Genomic DNA, 22,880 nt, shown 5'->3' on the forward strand with positions numbered 1-22,880 from the left:
ATTACTAGCTCGCGAATTAATTAGCTAGGAGAGAGAGAATGGCTAAGCTAACTTGAACAGTATAGGAAAAAAGCCACTAGCAAGAATCCACATACGTACGCAGCAAAATACAAGTGGAAGATAGGAAAGCAAATCGCTATTCCTAGCAATACTAGAAGAGAGATTTCTAGCGCTTTCTACCAACTTAAACTAGGGCACTGTTACTTAAAGGACTACCTATATAAGAGAGGGAAAGTGGATTCTAATAGTTGCCCCTGCAACTATAGGTCTACACAAGACCTACCTTATATTCTATTTAGATGTAATCTATATAGAGAGGAAAGGAAAGGACTAAGAGAAGCCTGCGAAGGCGATCTATCACTACCTATCCTCCTTTAAACAAAAGAGGGTATAGAAGCAACTATTACCTTTATTTAAGAAACAAAGGCTGGAACACAAGCCTAGTACAAAGGAAACACAGAAAACGAGGAGCAATACCTGTAACAGGTAGCCATAAACCTCCCCTACCCTATCCCCCCCTACCTACCAACCAATAGGCTACGAGCCTCACCTTTATCTAGTTAAAACCCCTCCTAAATATCGTAGCTAGAAACAACCTACTTAGATACTTATAGGCCTAAAAACCCTACACGTCTTATATAGCCTTTCGGGCTGAAAAAGGACGTTAAACTAGAATAATAATAATAATAATATAGCATTCGCTCGGAAATTCACCTATTACCCGACTATGCGCCCGGCCGAGCGCAGAATGACTTCTTTTTGGTTGGTGTGCCAGGCAATGTTTATGGGGTTGTAGAACTACGAAAAACTACTGCACGTGAAGAGGGGCGTGCACTTTTGCAAGAAATGCGACTCATCAATTTCAATCGACTGAAGGCGTGGCTACACACATGCTTGACAGATCATGTGCATCAAGAGCCTGAAGCTGCTTCTTCAATCGCAAACCTTAGAGTTATCGACTGCCACCATAGTGGAAGAGTGGTGGTTCCTGCGCCAACCGAGTGCGAATACGTTGCGCTCTCGTATGTATGGGGTGTGCAGGGACCTGGCAATTTCGAAGATGCTGATGGTTTTCCACCAACAGTAATGGATGCAGTGATAGCTACGAAGAAGTTGGGCTATCGATATTTGTGGGTTGACAGATATGTGAGTGAAGTTGGCTGTGCGGCGTCACAAAGCTGATTGTGTAGTGCATTGACCAGAGCGACGAGAACGACCAGCACAATCAAATCAAGCAGATGGACTTGATTTATTCGCACGCCAAAGTAACAATAATTGCCGCTGCTGGTAAAGACCCATCTTATGGACTTCCCGGCGTCAGCCGAAATAGCTTCGAAAAGGTTTATACCGAGCCACTGAACAGCAATTGGGCCCTGAAAACTGAGCTGCCGCCCCTATTCAGCTGCTTTATCACTTCAAACTGGTTTCTAAGGGCCTGGACATTGCAGGAAGGAATTCTATCCAAAAGAAAACTATGTTTTACAGACTATGGCGTACTGTTTCTCTGCAATTCGAATACGACTGGCAACACGTGTCTAGAGTGTGAAAGCTTCAAGGATCACGCGAAAAAATATAAGCAGTTGAGCATTCCAATGGAATCGGCTATGAACGGGATCATTCCCAACAACATTCTAGAGGCGCAGACTTCCGAGGAGAAGCTTTCAATAATCAAGGTCTTTCTTGACGCATACTCCCAGCGCGAACTGACCTATGAATCCGACTCCCTCAACGCCCTTCTTGGGGCTTTCAACTTCATTCGAAGACGTGATCCCCCAGTATATCATCTCTGGGGCGTTGCTTTTACAAAAGATACGTTCCTCAGTTCGTCCGATACCCAAAACGAAGTAATGATATCCCTGGATTGGTTTCCCAAGCGCAAGGTCAGTCGCCGCCCAGAGTTCCCCAGTTGGTCCACACTGGGCTGGCGCGGGGCGATTGGATACTGGGATGGCCACCACATAAAGCTCTCACACGACTTCTCCATCCGATACTGGGATCGTGGCACCTACCGGCATCTCGATGAGACTTTCCACGAGCCCGAGTACGCCATTCGTACCAATGAAACACCCCAATCCCAGGTCCTTGAGATCACAGCCCATGTCATGGACCTCACCGTCTACGAGGAAAAGTCATTGACACATTCGCTATACTATGTCAAATTCCCATTCCTAAAGCTGATACCGGACCTTGTGCGTCGAGATTACCAACTCGACATTCCCGTCGACGAAGCCAATACCCTGCTACGATGGAACGATTGCACCGGTCTTTCGCACCGCCCCTCTATTCTCTGCTGCACGACCCGATACCGCGATATCGACCACAATGACTTTTCCAAGGAGCTCGCTTCTCGCCTGCTCCTGCTTTTCTTCAGGAAAGTCGGCGACGACTACGAACGCATCGCCATGTGGAGTCCCTACACCGAGATCTATCTAGGCGTCGAGTTGGATGACGAAAAGCGGCCTTTTTACTTTGAAGACGGCGTGCGCGAGGGCTGGCTCAGTGTGGATTTAGATGCGTATGCGCTCGCGTTTGCGGAGCGACGCACGTTTCATGTACGGTAGAATGGACATGTTCGATGCTTCTTGTTGCGTCATCAAGGGCTGGATTTCTGGGAGGAGACGTGGAGGAAAGGATTGTAGAATACTTCACTCGTACGCATGCCTGCATGTTCACAATATCAACATTGTCCTTGTTAGATAAAGCATACTACTTACTTACTTACTTAATCACTCGACACTCCGCACCGTATATCAATCTGCAAACCCACTAGCTAAATCTTATCCACATCGCTGCGGAGTTATACATGCACCCATCTCATACACACACACGGAAAATTCCCATCTCCTTTACTTACACGCGAAATCGCATCAACTGTAGACCAACTATACAGCCAAACCAACAACCCTACCGCCGTACAGCAAAGAGAATAGAAGAAGAAGAAAAAAAAGGGACGGCTGAATCTCCATTCTGAAGACGACGACGACGCCGACGACGACGACGACGACGACGATGACGATGACAATAATTACGCCAGTGACATGTACATATTGTACCACGCCACCCCATTTTTCTTCTTCCGCCCATCATCTTTGCATCCTTTCCTTATATGTACCATTTATATCCCTTCCTTTTCTCTCTCTATCCTATATCGCATCCTAGCATCTCGTACGGCATTATCTCATATGCTACCGTATACCATTGCCACGCCAAACCACGATCCATATTCTCCACCCTTGCTACGCGATTTTTTCTTTTCACCACTGAGATGCTCAGATGCAAATGAGTGTGGCAGGGATATGTTTATACAATCAAGCTTAGTTATAGAAGTTGCAGAAGGTGGATGGATAGAGTGTAGCAAGGGAGGGTGTTAGGGATGGTAGGTAGTGTGTTAATCTAGACGATGCAATAAAAATGGCTCTCTTCACGGTATTTGGAAGCACCAGGTGCAACTGCGTTGTCGTATGTATGCGCCGTGGAATTAGTTGAAGCTGAGAAAGGAAAAAAGAGACAGAAGGGGGGAAATCAGAATGTAGCGTGAATGGTATGTACTATGCATATAACATTTCATGCTAGGGGATAAGACATGACGGATATTTCACGCTCACCGACCGCAGCCCCACAGTCCAGCAACGGCACGACATCAATCTCGACACATGCCAAGCAACTGCTTGTATTTCTATCTCACTAATGTACATATTTGATCAAGCGCACTGAGCACACACCATCTACTCTCCATCCTCAGCATGGACAAACGGCTCGTCGTCACTCGAGTCATCGATTTGCTCGGCAGCAGGAGCAAACTCCTCATCAGCCTGATCGTCGTGGTCATCGTCATCCTGCTCTTCCTGCGCGTAGCCAGGAGCATGTCGTGCAATTTGTGGACGAAGCGCAGGATCTTCGTCATTGGACAGCGTGCGGAAGAAAGGGTGGTTATCCGTTAGTGGCTTGCCGGTGGTGATGAAGCCCATGGGCGTGTGCTCAAAGTCTTGGCCTTTGCGACGTAGAGTGATCCACTCGTGGACTATTCATACGTTAGTAACACACACACAGAAACGACTACGTTAGTGGATACGTACGGAACGTCAGCGGCTTCGTTGCAAAGGCGGGTTTCTCAGGGTGCCGAGACAAGTCTTTGGAAAGTCCCAAGTATCCGAGTAGCTCGCAGTACTCATCCCATTCGAGATACAAGCGTCCGGAAAATAGACCCAACTCTACCCTAAGCCAAACAGGAGCAGAAAAGTCGGCCGGCAAGGTGGGAATCGCGTAGTAGTTGAGTTGGTTGAAATGGAGCATCCTACGCGTGACTGGCGCAGCGTAAACGATGAGATGGACCTTGCTGTTCGCCTCTGCCGACTGCAGACATCGCAGCACTTGTATCAGCTCGTTTGCCTCCTCCGGACTAACTAGCAGAGCTTGCTGACTCAGTGAGCTCCAGAGAATCCACTGTGAGGGCCGGATAAAGTTGTCGTTAGGCTCAACCGTGTCAACCGTACGACTGAATTGGGCTGAGATCCATAGGCCGGATTTCATTGAAGGATTGACAGTATGCTTTAGGCCCAGTTCGGTCCGTGCGAGCTGCGAGAACATAGGTCGGTAGGCATCACTTCCAGCAACCAGCCATCCGAAAGTGGCGAAATGGGCAATGTCTTCGTGGAGCTTCTTCACTTTGTACGCCTGGAATAGTAGGGCTTGTTGTACTTCGCGCACATGTTCGACTTCGACTTCGACCTCGCATTCTGCTTCACGTTCCTGCTCGATTTCCACCTCCTCCAGGGCTGATGCATGGACAGCAGTACCGCGATCCTGGAAGTGCTTTTTTCGATCCTGAAGCTCTTGAAAGATTCCTTCCAGACGCGGATGCCATGTGGATATCTTGGAAGTACCGTTCTGACGCTGGCTCTTGGGCTGGTAAAGCTGCTTCAGCGAGAGGGTTTCTTTGGTACGAACTTTGGACAGGAACATATCTCGGGACAAGGAGTCGCGCAGGTAATCAGGGTGTTCAAACCGAGCTTGCTCTTGCTGCAAGTAATGTGACGTCTGAGCAAAGAACGAAGGTTCGGATTGCTCCATGATATCGCATGTTTGACCAAAGACCCACTGCAGTACGTCGCCGGATGTTGGATGGTAGAAATCTCTAGTTTCCCCCAGTCGATCGAGTATGCCTTGGTGCACTTCTGGGGGCGAGAAGAAAGTAACCGACTGAGTTTGTCCAAGTAAGCGCAGTCGCATGGCTGCCTGTACCAGTGCATCCTTTGTCAGATGTTGGCCAAGAGTGAGTGCAGCCCTTGCGTGAGGTGGGAACTTGAGGTCAGTTCCCCGACAATGACTCTCGTCCAAGTACACTACACATCGCTCAAGATTATCGGCAAAAGGAGATGCGACCAGAGGAATACGCTTATTCGTACGATATAGCACCCACACGCGGTGATCATCGTCGAAATAAACTGCCGCTGCCGCTTCGTGATCTTCTTCTAACCAGGCTCGAGCAAAATCTTTGTTAGAATGTTCCAATACTTGAGCACCAGCATCGATAAGGATGCGGATACGTGGATGTGACTCAGAGCTCAGGAAGCCATTCGTGCCATGGAATATCCTGTAATGCTCCTTGGGGTGAGTGTGATGATAAGGGTGCGCCAGATTCCCCATCAAGTCTTTCTCAGTCCAGCGAGTGCCTCCCGGAAAGGCCATACGGACATAGGACTGATTGCGAGGTGCTAGGAGGTAATATGGAACTTCTGCGTTTGTGTGCGCCAGCTTCGGGAGGTCTTGCTGCTGAATCAAAAGTGGAAGCTGGTGTCGGGAATCATTGGTGCCTGAGAATCCAGTGACACGGGCCCCAGTCCTCTTTGCCTTGGTTGCAATTGACGGGAAAAGATTCCATCCAGAGGCCTGGAGCTTCAGTCTGAACGTCTTTGCGTATTTTGGAAAGACAAAGTTGTTTAAGTAGAAGTCGATCAAACAAGCACTGTGGCGCACCACTTGGTACAGCTCGCTCAACTGTCGCATGTCTTCAGGATTTATAGCTCCATAATCATCAAGCTCTCTTGGTATACGCCATCCTTTTGGAAACCATTTCTCATACTGTATGCTCGGTTCATCGGTCTTGGCGAGGTGTTCAAAAGCCTCTTTGAACTGAGAAAAGCTGAGTCCTTCGTAGTAGAACGATAAACATGTCAAAGTGATGGCAACATCAGGATGCCCCCATTCAGCAGTAGGAGATGCCACGCCCTTGGCCAAATATGGTACTGCAATAGGCACACGTGTCGGATGCAGTCCATACTGTACGTTCCATCGTTTCTTTAGGGTGGTGAGCAGTATACGGTGTACAAACAAGCCACGCAGCAGATTGACCGTCTTCATGAGTGCCGGTTTATCCTGGAAGGCATCGGAGATTCTGGAGACTATGTGACCGCGGACATTCGGGCTGGAGATATAGGTCTCTAAATCTTTTCGCATAGCGAGGGGATATTCAGCGCAAGGCAGGATCGATGTGGCTTGTCCTTTGCATATAATCGAGACGAGAAGGCGGAGAAGGAAGTCTTCAGCATCTTTGCGCAAGAAATAGATGAGAGGGAACCCGTCTATGCCGCGATGTACAATCTCGATACTGCGGGGATATCGCGATTGGACTGTTGACGAGAAATCCTTTACGAGATGAAGAACAGCCTGGATAGCTTGCCAACGCATTGGGTGCCCGTCCACAGTTGACTGTGTTCCAGAAGGATAGATGAGTTGCGTCCTTATCGCTAAGGAGACGTCGCACTCGTCCAAAATATCTCGGGAATACTGATCGAGCCAAAGCTGGATCTCCATTATCTTGGACGCCGCTTCGAGGTTCCCGTCACACAGCTGCTGCAGTCCGCTCAGCTTGAACGAAAGAATGTGCTCAGGCAATGTGAGAAGAATACCACGGCGGTCGCGCAGCTGTGTGTGCATGTTTCCATAGAGGCCGATCAAGAGATCATTTGTCGGTGTCCTTCAAGAAAAGGGCACATGCACCAACTCGCGATTTACCAAGCCCCCAAGCTTGGCTTGCATTGCTTGCGCAGTCTGAAGTAAGAGAGCCCTTGGTACAACGACGCGAGCCAAGTCTGCTTTATTGGCGAGAAGAGCGGCTACCATAGCTAGAAACTAAATCAGCGAAATGAAGAGATCTTGGAATTAAGGGTCAACTTACGGAGGATGCAAGAGGTCTTTCCCTTGCCCATGAGAAGTTGCAAGACGGAATTCCGACCTGACTGAGGTGAAACGGTTGCCAGAGCCACGTCAACTTGCTCTTCTCGGAGGAGAATGTCGCCATCAATCTCCAGTAATAGCCAGTCGGGATGCTCTAGTGGATTCCAGTTGGTGTGTCCTTTGTTAGACCACTCATCCTTCTCCTGTTGCTCTTTCCTTCTCCGCTGTGCATCCTGAATGCGAAATAGTTGCTGCAAATTGGTTATTGCAATGCCAAAACCGACAAGTGCCTCTTTCGCGCCTCTCCCAAATTCGATAGCCAAGGACTCGCGCAATTGAGTAAGTAAGTCTATGGATGTCATACTTGGCCAGAGATCGACCATCTGAAGCCATTTTGCTTGCGGGTCGGCAGCTTGAAGAGCACATCGGACATGTTCGGCCGCTGCAGTAGCAAAGTCCTTTGCTGCTTGTATGTTTTCCTTGGCAACATGATAACATACGCGGTATGGTTCCTGTTTCTTGCTCATCATATGATCCTTCAGCGCGTCGATGCTCGCATCGAGCTCCGTTGCATATCTGCACTGAACGAATGAGGATGGGTCCTTGAACTTCGCAACGACTTCTCGGAGCATCTGGACCTCTTGTGGCTGCGAAGCAATCTCCTTGGCATGCACACTCTTCTCTCCTCCGGTGTCAAAGCGATGATGGTAGTTGTTTGAGCCATGAATGACATTAACAGACCTGCTGCTGAGGGCTCCAGCGTATGTCCCTACAACAGCCGACGAGCTCATTTTGGCTACAGTTTTATAGGGAATCTGGGCCCTGAGCAACTTCGAAAGTGTCATATCATCCCCAGCTCTAGAACGCTCGGGATACACAGAAGAGGGTAGTGGCTCAGTTATCATGCGAGGTGGCAGCAATGGCTGATTACCTGATACCCGTAGAGCAACCCGAGAAAGAACTTCCTGGACCTTTTCCAGATACAAGAATAACTCATGATTCTGTGAAAGGCGAGTCCATTCTGGAGCGATGTCGGCTAAGGCGCGCTCAATATTTAGATGTGCCGGGTCAATTGAAACCAGTTGCCGCGGGTCGATCTCTGTAGAGGGCCATTGCTCTAGAATCGAGGCGGCCATCAGTTCGCATGCCCTGTCGACATTTGGCCCGTGTAACGTTTCTGCTTTGACTAGTTGCGAGCGTTTCTTGAACCCAGTTTCTGAGAAGGGAATCCGTGCTTTGATCATCAAGGACACGAGATATGACGTTGGGGGTGCCCCATCCGCGCGGAAATGGAAGCAAGCAGAGTGTTTTGGTGCAGGTATGTTGCGTACTTCTGGTAGCATGGCGAAAGAGACCAGAACACGGAGCAGGTTCAGATTCGCGTCAGACGAAAACGCCATTGCACTGAAAAGAAACATGAGGCTGAATCTGTCACACGAGTTGCATTGCAGCGACTTCTGCACCAGTCCCCCCCATTCGGCTCGGACGTCTACTGTGAGGTGATCACTGAGGAGAGCTTTCCGGTAGAGCTTGTCGTAGCCACCCACAACCGGAGCATCATGTAGAAGGGCAGCCAATGAAGTCTCGATGGTGCAGGAAGGCTGCCAGCTTAACAGCAAATTCGATATCTCGAGCACATTCAGGCGCTCCTGTGAATACACGTGAGTATCTCGCGAATTGTAGATGGCGTCCTGATAGTCGTGCTTCTGTTTGGAGCCATTACATCTCGTAAGGGCACGCGCACCGAGATGTACGGCTTCTTCCGATATCTCAAGACATTCTTGAACCGGCTGATTGAGAGAAAACTGGGAAAGATCCGAAGATCTTTGTAATATCCGAGCGATTACAGTGACATAACGATCGTCTTGCATAGAGATCGTGTATGCAGTACTCCAAAGCACCGTTTCCATGCACTTGGCTTCTTTCGGGTAGTATGCACGCTCTGGCGATAGCTCTGCAATGCGCTTGAGGATATCTGCTCCTTGAACAGGCAGCGGGTTCCAGGGCTGGTAGGCTGCAGTGTGCAATAGAAAAAGGGCTTCCTCAGTCCCTGTTCGACCAGTAAGTGGATCAGCTATAACATGCGACGTATAGGCATGTAAAAGAGCCTTGAGGTGTAACAGGCGCGGCTCAGGAGCGCAGTCAATGCGACCCAAGGTGTCGTTGATTCCATATTTGAGGTATTCGCCTCCGCCCATCGCAATGTCAACGCACACATGTAGTTCGTCTCGCGAAACTTTGAAGTCTCCCAAAGGAACCAATATGCTCCTCTGGCGGTAATTGGTGGTGGATTGAATTAGAATTTTGTTGCTTAGGCCGTACCAAGTTCCACAATCCTGATTCTGTGGGATGATAGCACCGAGTCGCGACGATTCTAACAACCCTCTGGAGTTGACAAAAAAGCCCAGTTCCATGCGCTTTAACTCCACTGTTACGCGACCATCATTGGAAGCGAACACAATAATCTGTGACGGGAACTCGAAGCGGCCGAAAATACGAGCGATGCTGTTGACAAACAAGCCTTTTGGCTCAAGGAGTACTGTTTGTGACTCTTCTTTAAAGTGTCGAATGGCCTGGTACTGTCCGGAAGTGAACTTTCGTAGCCACCAATTATTCAACTTGAACTTCCACGGATCTTTCTGACGAATTTCAACATCGCCAGTACAAAGGTGAAGCCAGTGGTAGCAATTCTCGACCAGTGGCATGGGGAGATCAGGTTTGAATATTTCCTGAGGAATGAACTGCAGAAAGTTACCGTCCTGATCCGCACGGACGACGAGTCGATCTTTGCGGTACGCAAGATGAATTCTGTGGTGATTGCGGATAGTCTCGCATAGAACGAATTCCATATCCCGTATCGGAGAAGGGTAGACGATCGGGTTTTTGGTGCCGAAGAGGTGCCGAAAGGTCGGGTGTGTGCGATACGACAACGGCAACATACCCATCTCTTTCCCGTCTATCAAGAGGGTACCATACAGGTAGTTGTAGTGCACAAAGTAGTGATACTGATCAGTGGTAGACCTCAGCGAGAGCGACATCCACCAGGTATCAGGAATGCTCTCCAACTTTAGTCCGGTGCAGTCAAAGTTGTCGGGAATGGGCCAAACGGCTTTCAGCGATGCGATGAATATCTGAGGGCACGAGAGAAGAGTGTCTTTCACTCGATCGCGATTGTCGTAGGCGAACATGACGTCTTGGACGATGGCATTGCGGAGGCTGTAGGGCATGGATTCGAAATCTTCAGCGAGATTGTAATGAAGAGAGATGGATGCATCCAGGTACATTCCAAGGTCCTCTGCGTTCTCCAACGGATGGGCGTCTGTGTGCAGCGTCCGTCTGCATAAAAGTGAAGCCCATATGGCCGACTGCAGAACATTGGGATCTTCCATGATAATCATCTGCAGCTCTCTTCGCCAGCCGTCAATTATATGGCGAGCCTTATGAAGGAGGTCCATGCCGTGCCGTACAACTTCTGCGCTTTTAGTGAGGGATGTAACTTTGAGCAATATCGTAATCAAGATATCCATTTGGATAGGCTCCCTCCAGTTCCGCTGGATAGCTTCCAGACGGTAGCGAACCTCCTTCAAAAGTGCAGTCGAAAGGCTGTCATCTAGTAGCGCGTTATGCATGTCTGTATACTCAGAGAATTTGTCGGAGCTCGGTCCTTGCTGAAATACTAGACGTACCACCGCCACCCACGTTGACTCGGAAGAGAAGTTGAGATTTGTTGCACCCAATTCCCTGAGAAGATCAATCCAGCGAGAATGGGTTCCCACCAAAAGACCTTGAAAAGCCATGAACTCATGGATCCCCAGCCCTTGGGGACATCTCGCTTGGCTTGCTTGAATTTGATTCGATGTCGGCCATGTAGCATACTCTAGTCCAAGGGTGGAGAAGGGCGAGGTGGGTGCAAGTTTCACGGGGAAGTGATGCCAAAACGAAGCCTTCCCGGGTCGATCTGTCCAGACGGCGCCAGCACTGTCGTAGTATCTAGGCTTCAGGCCACAAGTGCGAATGATCTCTTCTAGCGCAATCGGGAAGCCCCAAGTGGCGTAGTGAGATTCTAGATGGGCCTTTTTTTCAGATGCCAATGTCACATGGCAGCTGGTTTGATTTGCGTAGGGCCGAATCTGAGAGTATTCGCGAATGAGTGATACGCGTTTTAGCTGCTGCATTGGCTGATGGCATAAGCTAGAAAGGATAAGCCAGGTAGCATCGCGATAGCTAGCGAATACTTCAGGACACTGAAGCTCAAAGATGGCTGCTTTGGCAGCAGGTTCATAGCTCGGAAGAGGGTGTTCAAAGATGCGGATCCTCATGTTCTTCAACTCATGGTGAAGGTTGTGCCACTCGCAGGGTAGCCTGTGGCGCGAGCCAGCCACACGGAGATCCCAGTCCATGACCGCGTCGTAGATACACTCCTTCTCGCTGAGCTGGAGAGTCTTTTGTTCGTACTTTGCGCTCATTTCCTCCCATTCTTCCTGCTTGTCCTGGAGTGCGATTTGGGCTTCGTCTTCAATTTCTTGGCGCATCGTTGAAAGCTCACCTTCATCACCCTCGCTATCGTAAAAACGTACGGCAAAGCAGTCATCAGAAGGATCGTCGAATATCGTACTGCTCCGCATCTTTGGGTGTGAGGGGTTTCGAGCTACCAAGTATCGCCTGACCTCTTGGGCTCGGACCATTTCTTCGAGCGTTAACAACTCAATGGGGTCAAGTATATCGGAATGAAAGCCACAGTGATACTCTAGAAGTAATGGGTAGCATGTTGCTGCAGCCCTGTCCATGAGAACCCATATTTCCATGAGGTGAAGCAACTGCTGGCTCTTCTGGTAGGGGTACGATTGGTTGTTTGTACACATCATGCGAACGTACTCTTGGATGGTCTTGCTCAGTTCAATGACACAAGGACCTTCAGGCTTCATCGAGAGTTTCGCAGGTATTACAGAATCCTCGTGGTACTGAGATGCAGAAATTAGGTTGGAAAGAGCTTTCATGTAAGGCTTTTTTGAGGTTTCAGACTCCCAGTAGGAGTCCAAGAGCTCGGCGGCGCTTCGCTCTTGCCGTGTTGAGAATGACCGATGCTCTGCTGAAAGTTCTTTGAGAATCCTCCTGCTGCTGTTCAGACATAACTGGGCCTCGTTACTGTTGGCGTATTGGCGCAAAATGGGAACAACACGTTCCCGTGATTGTCTAAAGTTTCGCCAAACATGCTTCAAGTATGCACCCGTCGTCGCCAGCGTTGTTTCAAAATCCTTTTCCAAAGACAGCGGGATGCGGGGTTGGGCACCAGGCAGTAGGTCAGTGAAGTCATGGAGATCGGAGCTCAGCTTCGCGAGGCGGCGTCCCAGCTTCTGACGTAGAAAGTAGGCTGCTTCGAGAGGTACCTTTTTGAGTCCGTCCTCTAGAAGCTGTGCGTGGAGTATGCAAATGATTGTCTTGTAGTAATTTCTGCCCTTTTCGGCACCTAAGTGACGATATAGATACCTCTGTATGGCCACTCGCAGGGCCAGATAGAAGGCAGACCTTCTCCATGGTTTCCGAGCGTTGTCAAAGTTGACAGTGTCCCGAACTCGCTTACGCAGTCGCGGTACGGAAGTTGCAGTACCATTGGCTTCCAGTATGGTCATGAGCAGACCAGAGATGAGCGCAGGATCGCTAGTATCCCGAATCTCCGGTAGCTTCACGGCGGTTTTCCAGGTGACAGCGGCAAACTTGGTAATAGCCTCACTGCTTGCCTGCTCGAGGAAGGTTGCGAGGGCATCTTGGAATGGCTCCTCGTTGAACTTGGACGTGGGGATGGAGACGGCCGAACCAGGAACTACACATAGATTGTTAGTGTGCAGTTCACATTCGGTCCACTTGTATCACTTACAGTCCCATTGTAGTGCACCGGTTGCTGCTAGTATCTTTTCGGCAGTTGCGGATGCCTCAAAAGCCTCGAAAACGACACAGGGCTCATTTGCGGTGCTTGATGGGTTAGCAGTGAAGAGGAACAATCAGCGCTTGAACTTACCCAACTTGATGGTATATGAGTAGGCCACAATTTTGAGGTGCAACATGGAGCACAAGCATCTTGTATTGGTCAAGGCGGCGGAATTCTTTGATCAGTGCGGACTTGCCGATGGTGCCATTCACGTTGAGTATCTGACATGCTTGCAGCGTGTCGCGCAGCCCGTGGATGTAAGGCTGCACATCTGCAGCAACGCAGGGAGTGATCTTTACAACGGCGTCCAGGACACGCTGGAGCAAAGAAGCTTCGATGGTGTTGAGGTTTCCATCTTCTTTGCCGGGGATATCGCGAGGCAGGGCAACGTGGTAGTACAACTGTTGAAGCAACGGGAGGCGGCTAGCGGATGCCATGGTAAGCTAGGGAAAGCCAGCTGCAACGAGGCAGCTGCCAAAGATGGTTGCAAGTGGGGTTTGTGCAATGTGAGTAGAGTAGGCTATTGCGAAGTTGAGTAAAGCGATGAATGTTTGTGCTTGTTGTGCTGAACAGGCGCCAGCCAAGCAGAGGCGCGGTGTTTCGCAGCGCCCCACAGTTTGTGCGACATGAAAGGTGAGGCATGAGCAGTGATACGCGCAGCCTTGCGTGTGCAAGGCATACAGGTTTGTGGGAGTGGTGAAAGGCATGATGGAAAGTGAAGGGCGACCAAAAGGGGTAATCTAGCATGTTAGTCACTGGTGTAGTATTGTGTAACAGTTGTAACATTGGCCGCGGTCACTAAGCTGGCCAGGCTCGTCGTCACTTGAAATAGGCGCATGCGAACAACAGCGAGGAATGTGCGCGCGGATTGCATATTTCGAATCAAGGGGACCGGCAGAGGAGAGGTATGCTGGGATGATATACATGATGGCAAAAGACGGACGAAACGCGAGAAACACTGAACGACGGCGAGTGCTGGAGCGCCTTGGTTGCATGTAAAGACGGGACGTGAGAGGTCAGGATGGCACTGCAGACTGTTATCATATTGCTTTTGTAGTCCGGGTATAATTCAGGGAGCATGCATATCGCACCAATGCGATCGGATAGCGGCATCATGAAAGGGTGTGTGCCGCCTCCTAATCGAGAATTGGCATTACACTGGAACCAGTCTAGCAGGGTGCAGATCTGTGCCCCTTGGATTTTGCATCTGGCGAGGAGGTGGGCGGTGTGGGTGGAGGAAGAGCTGGAGCGGCGTGCTGGTGATAAGGCAGACACGGCAGTCAGTAGGGCACGGCGAGGAGAGTGAGAGTGTTGGTGATGAGAAGTCAACGGTCGATGGCGTGGCGGCCAACCGTCGCCGGTCAACGGGGGCTAGGCGAGGCATTCCGGTGTTTACCCGGGGATTACTCAATCACAATTCCCAGTACTAGCTCCACCACCACCGCGGCTGGGCCTGGGCCGCGCCTTCCCCTCCGCTGCCTAGGCCTCACGCCTTGCGCCTTGAGCATGCATGCCACACGCCCTTCTCCCGACGCTCGCTCCCGACATGCCACCACCTCATCACCGTTTGCTGCCAATGGCATCGCCTCCGGCCTACACCATACCACTGGGCTAAGCTTTTGCTGGGTCGTGGCCCACGACCCGCTCCTTCGCTTGACCCCACCCACACGGCGCGCCTGACTCTGCATCCACTTGCCTGCCTCGGTTGCTGTCATATTCTTCAATGGCCGCTTGCGTTATCACCGCTATTCCCGCCAGATGGGAGACCGCCACGATGAAGACGGCAAGGCGCCGCTGCCCGAGGCCGCTCGCTTCTGGCCCTTGCAAGCTGTGGCGCGCAGGTGGGACTGAGATGTCCTGTACCCGTCGCCCAGGTTTCTTTCCATGTGCTCCTCTTGGCTATTTTCTCCCCTTGCTCGCTGTTCGGACTCCTCCAGGACGCGACAAGACGTCGGCTGCTGCCCACATCCTTCGTTGACCCACTGCGCTCGCTATTGATACAGCGCGGGATTCTGAAAGCACACCCCACCAGCATCATGTCTGGCGACATCTTCGACAAAGATACCGCTGTCGCCGATACTTCAGCAACACCAGGAACCGCCACATTGTCATCGTCACGGCCGCACACTCCTGACAAGCCCCCCGCGGTTGAAGACGTCGAATATCAAGATGATCGCACCTCAGCATCCTCAGCATCCTCAGCGTCGACGCGCTCTGACTCGATCGCCTCAGTCGCAGACGCCCGCCCCTCCATCCACGAGACGTGGAGCAGAAACACGGGACACGCCTGGCCCGGCGACAAGGTCGAGGCCATCACCACTGTGACTACCAATGCCACCCAAGACCCACGCTTCGAAGTCGACTTTGACGATGACGGCGAGAACCCCCAAGACTGGTCCATGGCCAAAAAGTCTCTCATCATCTTTCTCATGAGCTTCTCCACCTTGGTCGTTGTCATGTACTCGACTAGCTACACCAGCGGTATACCAGGCATGATGGCCACGTTCGGCATACGATCAAAGACACTCGTCATTCTGGGCATCACAACGTACCTATGTGGTCTTGCAGTTGGATCGCTGCTCCTCGCGCCTCTTAGTGAGATGTATGGGCGGAGGCCAGTATACCTGATTGCTGTTGCCGCCTTTACCATTCTGATCATACCATGCGCCCTAGCAAACAACCTCGCACAGATTCTTGTCCTGCGCTTCTTCGGCGCTATTGCAGGAGCTGCCATGATCTCCAACGCCCCAGGTACCGTCTCAGATATCTCACGAGAAGAGTACCGTGCCCTGGCCTTTTCCATCTGGTCTTTGGGACCCATGAATGGTCCCGTTGTCGGACCTGTCATTGGTGGATTCGTTTTCCAGGCTTTGGGCTGGCGGTGGACAAACTGGGTCGTCATGATTGGTTCTGGGGCATCTTGGTTCATGGTCTTCATGATCAAAGAGACGTATGCGCCAGCGATCCTTCGCGCGAAAGCTGCAAAGAAACGCAAGGAGACCTCTGATCCGCGATATCATTCACGCTATGACGACAAAAAGGCATTCTGGCCGCTCTTGAAGGAAAACCTATATCGCCCTTTGAGCATGGCCGTCAACGAGCCCATTTGCATATTTTGGGACGTCTACATCGCATTGGTCTATGGAGTCTTGTACCTCTGCTTTGTATCGTATCCCATCGTTTTTGGCGAGCTACGAGGCTGGTCGTCTGGACTAGTTGGACTTGGGTATATGGGCATTGGTATTGGCGGCGTCATCACCATAGCTTCTGAGCCACTCCTGCGTCGTCTAATCAACAGTCACAAGAAGGATCCCGAAACGGGTAAACCGTATCCAGAGGCCATGGTCAGCGTTGTCGTCATTGCAGCAGTATGCGTTCCGATTGGCGAGATGATCTTTGCGTGGTATGTACGTCTGACTCTAGTGACAAACTATCTGCTAACAAGTTTGTAGGACTTGTACCCCTAACGTCCATTGGATTTTCCCTCTTCTCGCTGGTATTCCCTTTGGCGCTGGCAACTGTGGTGTCTTCATCTACGCTTCAAATTACCTTGTCCATTCCTATGGCATCTACGCGGCCTCTGCACTTGCCGGAAACGCGGTTCTTCGGTCTGCAATGGGCGGCACCCTCCCCTTGGCTGGCCCCAAAATGTATCAGACTCTTGGTCCGCACTGGAGCGCCACCATGCTCTCACTGATAGAATTTGCCATGATACCTATCCCAGTCGTCTTCTACCTATACGGGCATAAGATTCGGGAAAAGAGCACCTTGATCAGGCAAATGAGAGAAGACAGGGAGAAGATAGAGGGCAGGAAGAGGAGAGCCGCGGAGAAGGGTGCGAGGTTGAGAACTGGAGAAGACACCAAGGCCAAGGACCTAGAAAAGGGGATGGATGTTTGATGGAGGTTGTGCACGGAGTATTTGCGATCACTTATGCATTTGTACCATTGCATGTATATTCTTTCGTGGAGGAGTCTTGATACTAAGGCTTCATGTGCATATCCCTTATCATCATATTCGTTCACCAACACATGCGGTGTGGCGTTTTGAGTCAGTGTGTCATGTACACCTAGTGTACATTGGCAAATGAGGGGTCAAGGACGAGACCGCAGAGTCGGAGAGAGGTCTTGCATGGAGTCGGACTTACGGGTTTATTTTGGAGCCGATGTTGGGTCAGCAGTCACAACATTCGACGGATGCGTACCAGGACGCTGGGTCTATCCTTGACGCACCCCGTGCTTATTGGTAGTTCCAATGACACGGACAAGGCTTCAATACCATGGAGGCGCTCTGTGCAGATGGTCGTACGTAAGCATACCAGCACCGCTGGCCATCTGCCGAAACATGATCGACGCCAACGCCGAAGACGGCAGCGGTAAACTCAACATTGCATGACGCAGCTGTGAGCAAGCGACATACTGGATACCTCCTCGCCTGTACCTGTTCAGGCCATGGAGGATTGCAGAAACGGAGAAATAGCAATTAACCAAGCGAATCGCAATAACAGCAGAAAGAGATCAAGCAACTCACACTCTGGCAACGCGCTTCTCCAACAACTCCGCCACCATGTCGTCCAGCGACGACTCCATCGTCCCTCTCTGGATCGATAACAAACCCGTATACACCACAAAGACATTCGCCGTCACCAGCACCGCCGCCGAAACACCCGTGCACGACGCCTCGTCCGCATCCCCAGAAGATGCCGTCCTTGCCGCGGCCTCTGCGCAAACAGCCTTCAAATCCTGGCGCACTACTCCCCACACGACGCGGCGCGACCTCATCCAGCGCGTGGCCAGCCACTACGAGGCCCAGACCAACACCCTGGTTGCGCTCCAAGTGCGCGAGACATCATGCACCGAAGCGTGGGCGCGGCAGAATGTCACTCTCGCAGTATCGTACCTGCGGGAAATTGCAGCGCAAGTCAGCAGCATCGCAGGCATTGTGCCGCCGACGGAAAAGGCCAACACCACGGGCTTTGTGTTCAAAGAGCCCGTCGGACCGGTGCTGTGTATAGCGCCGTGGAACGCAGCGCTGATCCTGGCGACGCGGGGCATTGCGAGCGCCATTGCCGTGGGCTGCGCCGTCGTCTTCAAGGCCTCGGAGCTGTGTCCTAAGACGCATTTTGCTATCACCCGCGCCTTTGTGCACTGCGGAGTTCCGCCCGGCGTGCTCAATCAGATCCAGTGCGAGCGCGCGGACGCGGCGCCCGTCACTGAGGCGCTGATTGCTCACGATGCCATTCGCAAGGTCGAATTCATTGGGTCGGCCGCCGTGGGCCGCAACATCATGCAGACGGCTGCTAAGTACCTGAAGCCTGTGGTGCTGGAGCTGGGGGGAAAGTGTCCGGCAATTGTGCTTGACGACGCGGATTTGCAGACGGCCGCCATGCAGTGTGCGCTGGGTGCTGTGCTGAATCACGGGCAGGTATGCTTTAGTACCGAGCGAGTTATTGTGCTTGAGTCTGTGGCGAGGGAGTTCCAAGAGAAGCTTGTGGACGCCATGAAGGAAGTGCAGAAAGCCGCTGGCGGTGCGGTATCTGCGTCCATCGCACAGCACGCAAGAGACGTCCTCGACGATGCGCAGGCGCACGGCGAGACTGTGGTTTATGCTGCTCAAGAGTCAGACACAGATGGTACTGTATCGACGACGGCGCTCCCCCCCGCTCTCGTCGTCAACCCTTCGTCCAACAGCAGGATCTTCGACGAAGAAACTTTCGGCCCCTCGGCTTCATTGTACGTTGTCCAGACCGACGAAGAGGCCGTGGCACTAGCAAACCGCTCTGCCTACGGACTCAATGCCACCGTCTGGACGCGCGACATGGCGCGTTTTCTGAAAATGAGCCGCGATCTCGAGTATGGACAGGTGCATGCAAATAGCATTAATGTGTACACGAGTCCGACGGGCAGCCAGGGCGGGATGAAGAACAGTGGGTTTGGCAGGATGAACGGGAAGTGGGGGTTAGAAGAGTTTCTGGTGGAGAAGTTTGTTACGTGGTGCGGTTGAAAGAACCGATGAAGCAAAAGAAAATAAACACACACACACAGAGAGAGAGAGATGTGAGGAAAATGAAAAGTTATCTTCAGGATCTAAAGTACATTCAATTAATGCTAAAAGCGCCCGGGTGTCCGTTTATTATTTCGCAAGTGGAAAGTAGATCCACGTCTGGGAAAGCAAAATTAAGCTTCCTTGTCACAGCGCGAGAAGATTATACCACAAGTATGTAGAGAGAGAAAGACTCTACACGCCTGGGTGAGGGCATCAGCAGGTCTACACCAAGAGCATCTATACCAGTGTACAACGCCGTGTCCCTCACCCAACCATAACCCATATACCAAGAGACCGCCAGCCACGCCATTCACCTCTCACCAAGTGAAAGTCATCAACTGCGGGTTGAGCACAATGGGCAGCAGGAAGTGACTGACGATGATTGTGCCCATGGGCCACACGGCAATGAGGGTGCGGATGCGCCAGTCCTCTGGCAGCGCAAACGCCATGGTCAGCATTACCGCCGTCATGCCAAAGCAAAACATGAAGCTCCACTTGAAGCGGCGCAGCACCTTGCTGATGGCCACGAAGAAGGACACGTGCTCCGACTCCTTGGACGTAGACCCCCATTCCAGCGGGATGCTGAGAAAGTGGCACACGAGCGCCTGCGAGACGTGCAGCGAGATGCCGCCGAGGAAAATCGTGAGCAGCGGAATCCACTTCAGGTTCGTCAGGAAGCCGCCCAGGATGGAGCCTTCGCCGATGCGATAGCGCAGCACGGCGAGCGACACGTTACCCAGGACCGTAAAGACGAGCACAATGGCGAAGTAGACTGGTGGCTAGTCAGTACGAGTTTGCATGTGCGAGGCGGTAGCCAGGCAAAGAAAAACAGGGGTTCTGGGCAACACTTACCGCGGAACGAATTGATGTAGTAATGATCGAGCCATCCGTTGAAAAATCCAATCAGGAAGTAATTCAGCATCGTCAGGATCCACGCGCAGCCCAGGGCGTAGTAGGTACCGATGTAAGCCATGATGGTAATTTTTGAAGCCAGTGGCATGTTGGAGCTGAGATATCAAGGGTTAGTCGGGCAACGGCTCGAAATAGGCAAAAGCAGACATGCGGTGGACATGTACGTGGACTTACAAGAGGAATGTTCGGAAGAGCTTGGTAAAAGGACCCCTGGTGAACCATTTGATAAAAGGATTGAAGATGAGCTCGTTGCAGCCATATGCGTACCTAGGAAATGCCAACTTGTCAGCCATACACGCATTCGAAAATGGGAGAATGGGTAGAGGGGGGAGGGAAGAAAAAAAACGTACTTCTCCCATCGAGCAAGCTCGTCGTAAACCGTAATCGAGACACCTTCCTTGAAGCCGTCGCCCTTGTACGACGCCAAACGGATAATGTAGCCCACACTCTGAAGCCGCAGACTCATGTCAAAGTCCTCGGAGACCGTCTCCTCGGACCAGAATTTGTCGTACATGCGGCCGTCTTCGTCCTTGCAGTGGTGCGCAATCTTCTGGACTGCAGACCACCGGAGAATAGCGTTGTGTCCGACAAACGGCGCGACATCGCCACCAGCCACGGCAAACCGGATCATGGTGTAGATCATATTGGTGAAGAAGGTGATGCCCTTCTCGAAGAAGTTGTTGGTCACGTTCATGACTCCGGAAGAGAATTGCAGAATCGCGACTTCGGGGCTTTGCTCCATCTCGCTGACAGCCTCGAGCAGGCAGTCCTTGGGCACACGAGTGTCCGAATCGACCAAAAGAATGTAGTCGCCTATGCGGATATTTCCATCTGCCCAGGCTTCGCCAGCATGCTCGTTCATGGCAGTCTCCATGGCTTCCTTGTAGGCCATGTTTTCCTCCAGCTGACTCCATGACTGACCTCGCGGGGTCTGGTTGAGAATTTCCTCCACTCTGCAGCTGATGCGAAGTCCATAGTTCATGTTAGACGCCTTCTTGAACTTACCGGGACGAAGGAAGGGCCTCGGTCCATATTCACCCTTTGGGTCATGTCTTGGTCGAGCCACCCAGCCAATGCCGTGTTCATCGTAAAACTCCTGACGATCCTGAGCATCCTCGGCTGAGAGAAGTTGCACTATGGTGGGTCAGTCCATACCGTGAGCACAATCGAGCACATAGTGACTTACTTCCGTCATCGTTGATAAAGATGTTCGCACTTCCTCCTTGCAGCTCGTAAGTGGAGATGGCTTGCTTGAGCGAACGAACAGTCGGTTCAATCACAGTGCGCAGACCTTCCTTGTAGACAGGCATTTGTACAGTGACGTGTGGAAGCGGTCCACCATAAGTATCGCGATGAAGTCGCTTCGGCGCCTTGCCAGAGTAGTATCTGCTGTTCTCATTCATCTGATCTGTGGGACCAAAGATTTGTGCCACATTTCCCACCACAGCTTGGAAGAAGAACTTGTGACATCAGTATCTCTTCATCAATAAAAAATGCGTGAACGTACCAATGAAAGCCAAATTTGAGCGGGCAGACAGAGCAGGAAAAGCATTCGGAGCATGTCGTAAGCTTGGACTTCCTGAATCGCAATCTGCCTCCATCCGGATCCGATGGCGGTTGTCAGCAGCAAGATTGACATTCCACAGTAGGCTGACTGCCACAGCTTGATCTTTCGAGGTCCCTCTTCCTTGCCTCCGGTGGGATCAAAGACTTCATCGTAGTCCTCAACGTCGACCACGGGATTCTTGCCGAGAACTTTCTCTAGCTCAACGTCCTGTGCATCATAGCCGTACTCAGATCCGCACATCATTCTCATCAAGGCGTTGATGATGAACTCGGCTCGTTCGATCAACATCTTTGGGTCGTCTTGCCATACGACCAACATCCCACGCGAAGCAACAAATGCAGCCGATTGACCTCTTTGACAAAAGGGAAGAGCCTCAAAGTCGGGAATGACTTGCAGACGAAGACCAGATTGAATCTGGACGTAAGGTGCACTGGTGCGGTCTAGGATATACTTGATGACCCTGGTGTTGACGGTCATGGCGCACTTGTACGAGTTAGACATAATCTGTAGCAATGGACAATAATGCGCTCACGTACGCGGACGTTTAGCTCAACGACTGCTTGGTACAGGCCAGTGCCGTCATTTTGAACACCCTGAGGCGCGCAAGCATAGCTACCCTTTGCTCTTTTCATGAAAACGCCCTCTCCGGATGCACCAAATGTCCATACTCGCTCTTCTTGCTTGGTATGCAGCCAGTTAGCCAGAATTTCGGCCTTGAGGTCCCGGATAATATCTTGTCCAGAGAAGACCGTGTCATGAGAGCGGTCGGAATCAGCAATGGAAATAGAGCTTGGTGAATGTATTCCTCCAAGCTGGAGGGGCGTAAAGCAAGCCGGCCTGGTCCCTGATGCGATGGAGTCATTGCTAGGGTTGATCTTAGCTCTTGGAGCAAGAGGGTTCAACGGAGGAGGCTCTTCGTTGTCGTCTGTGCTGTGATGAGCATGAGGCAGCTTGTCTGTGAGCCCCATCCTGCCTGTGAAAGCGGTCGGTTGGGACAAATGATAGTTATGGCGAGCACTCTAGTGAGAGAAATGAAAGTGAATGAATGGAAAAGGTCTTCAACCTTTTGGCCGGGGAGACTGATGCGAGCGAAACGGGCGAGGTAGATATTTAGTATTCAAGAGCGAGCCAGACATGGCCAAAGTGCGTCGAGCGTAAATCAGGGTAAGCGAATCCACATTAGCATTGATTGCGTCAGTGTCGATTTCAAGGGACAAAATGTGTCGGATTCTAGAGATAACCAGACACTGTGGG

General features: G+C 51.4%; 5 protein-coding genes across 5 annotated transcripts; 3 read left to right on the forward strand and 2 right to left on the reverse strand.

Annotated features, from left to right (window-relative positions):
* Positions 1-846: 846 nt before the first annotated feature.
* Positions 847-1,742, forward strand: SETTUDRAFT_109438 (uncharacterized protein; the record flags this gene model as incomplete). Its single annotated transcript, XM_008026587.1, has 2 exons — positions 847-1,146; positions 1,191-1,742. Coding segments are annotated over 2 exons (852 nt in total), but the record flags the coding sequence as incomplete, so codon positions are not given.
* Positions 1,743-3,725: 1,983 nt separating this feature from the next.
* SETTUDRAFT_161089 (uncharacterized protein) lies at positions 3,726-13,539 on the reverse strand (the record flags this gene model as incomplete). Its single annotated transcript, XM_008026588.1, has 6 exons — positions 3,726-4,021; positions 4,077-6,976; positions 7,004-7,124; positions 7,178-12,997; positions 13,052-13,146; positions 13,193-13,539. The coding sequence occupies 6 exons, from the start codon at positions 13,537-13,539 to the stop codon at positions 3,726-3,728; spliced, it is 9,579 nt and encodes a 3,192-aa protein (XP_008024779.1).
* A 1,599-nt stretch (positions 13,540-15,138) lies between these two features.
* SETTUDRAFT_109506 (uncharacterized protein) lies at positions 15,139-17,002 on the forward strand (the record flags this gene model as incomplete). The annotated part of the gene is made up of 2 exons (XM_008026589.1): positions 15,139-16,505; positions 16,555-17,002. 2 exons carry the CDS (start codon positions 15,139-15,141, stop codon positions 17,000-17,002), a joined length of 1,815 nt encoding a protein of 604 aa, XP_008024780.1.
* Positions 17,003-17,668: 666 nt separating this feature from the next.
* Positions 17,669-19,125, forward strand: SETTUDRAFT_150540 (uncharacterized protein; the record flags this gene model as incomplete). Its single annotated transcript, XM_008026590.1, has 1 exon — positions 17,669-19,125. The coding sequence occupies one exon, from the start codon at positions 17,669-17,671 to the stop codon at positions 19,103-19,105; it is 1,437 nt and encodes a 478-aa protein (XP_008024781.1). The 3' UTR covers positions 19,106-19,125.
* A 339-nt stretch (positions 19,126-19,464) lies between these two features.
* On the reverse strand, positions 19,465-22,594 carry SETTUDRAFT_109292 (uncharacterized protein; the record flags this gene model as incomplete). The annotated part of the gene is made up of 7 exons (XM_008026591.1): positions 19,465-19,919; positions 20,000-20,154; positions 20,234-20,326; positions 20,410-21,193; positions 21,246-21,519; positions 21,567-22,109; positions 22,163-22,594. 7 exons carry the CDS (start codon positions 22,592-22,594, stop codon positions 19,465-19,467), a joined length of 2,736 nt encoding a protein of 911 aa, XP_008024782.1.
* Positions 22,595-22,880: the final 286 nt, after the last annotated feature.

Source organism: Exserohilum turcica (assembly GCF_000359705.1).
Source record: "Exserohilum turcica Et28A unplaced genomic scaffold SETTUscaffold_19, whole genome shotgun sequence".
Taxonomy (NCBI): Eukaryota; Fungi; Ascomycota; class Dothideomycetes; order Pleosporales; family Pleosporaceae; genus Exserohilum; species Exserohilum turcicum.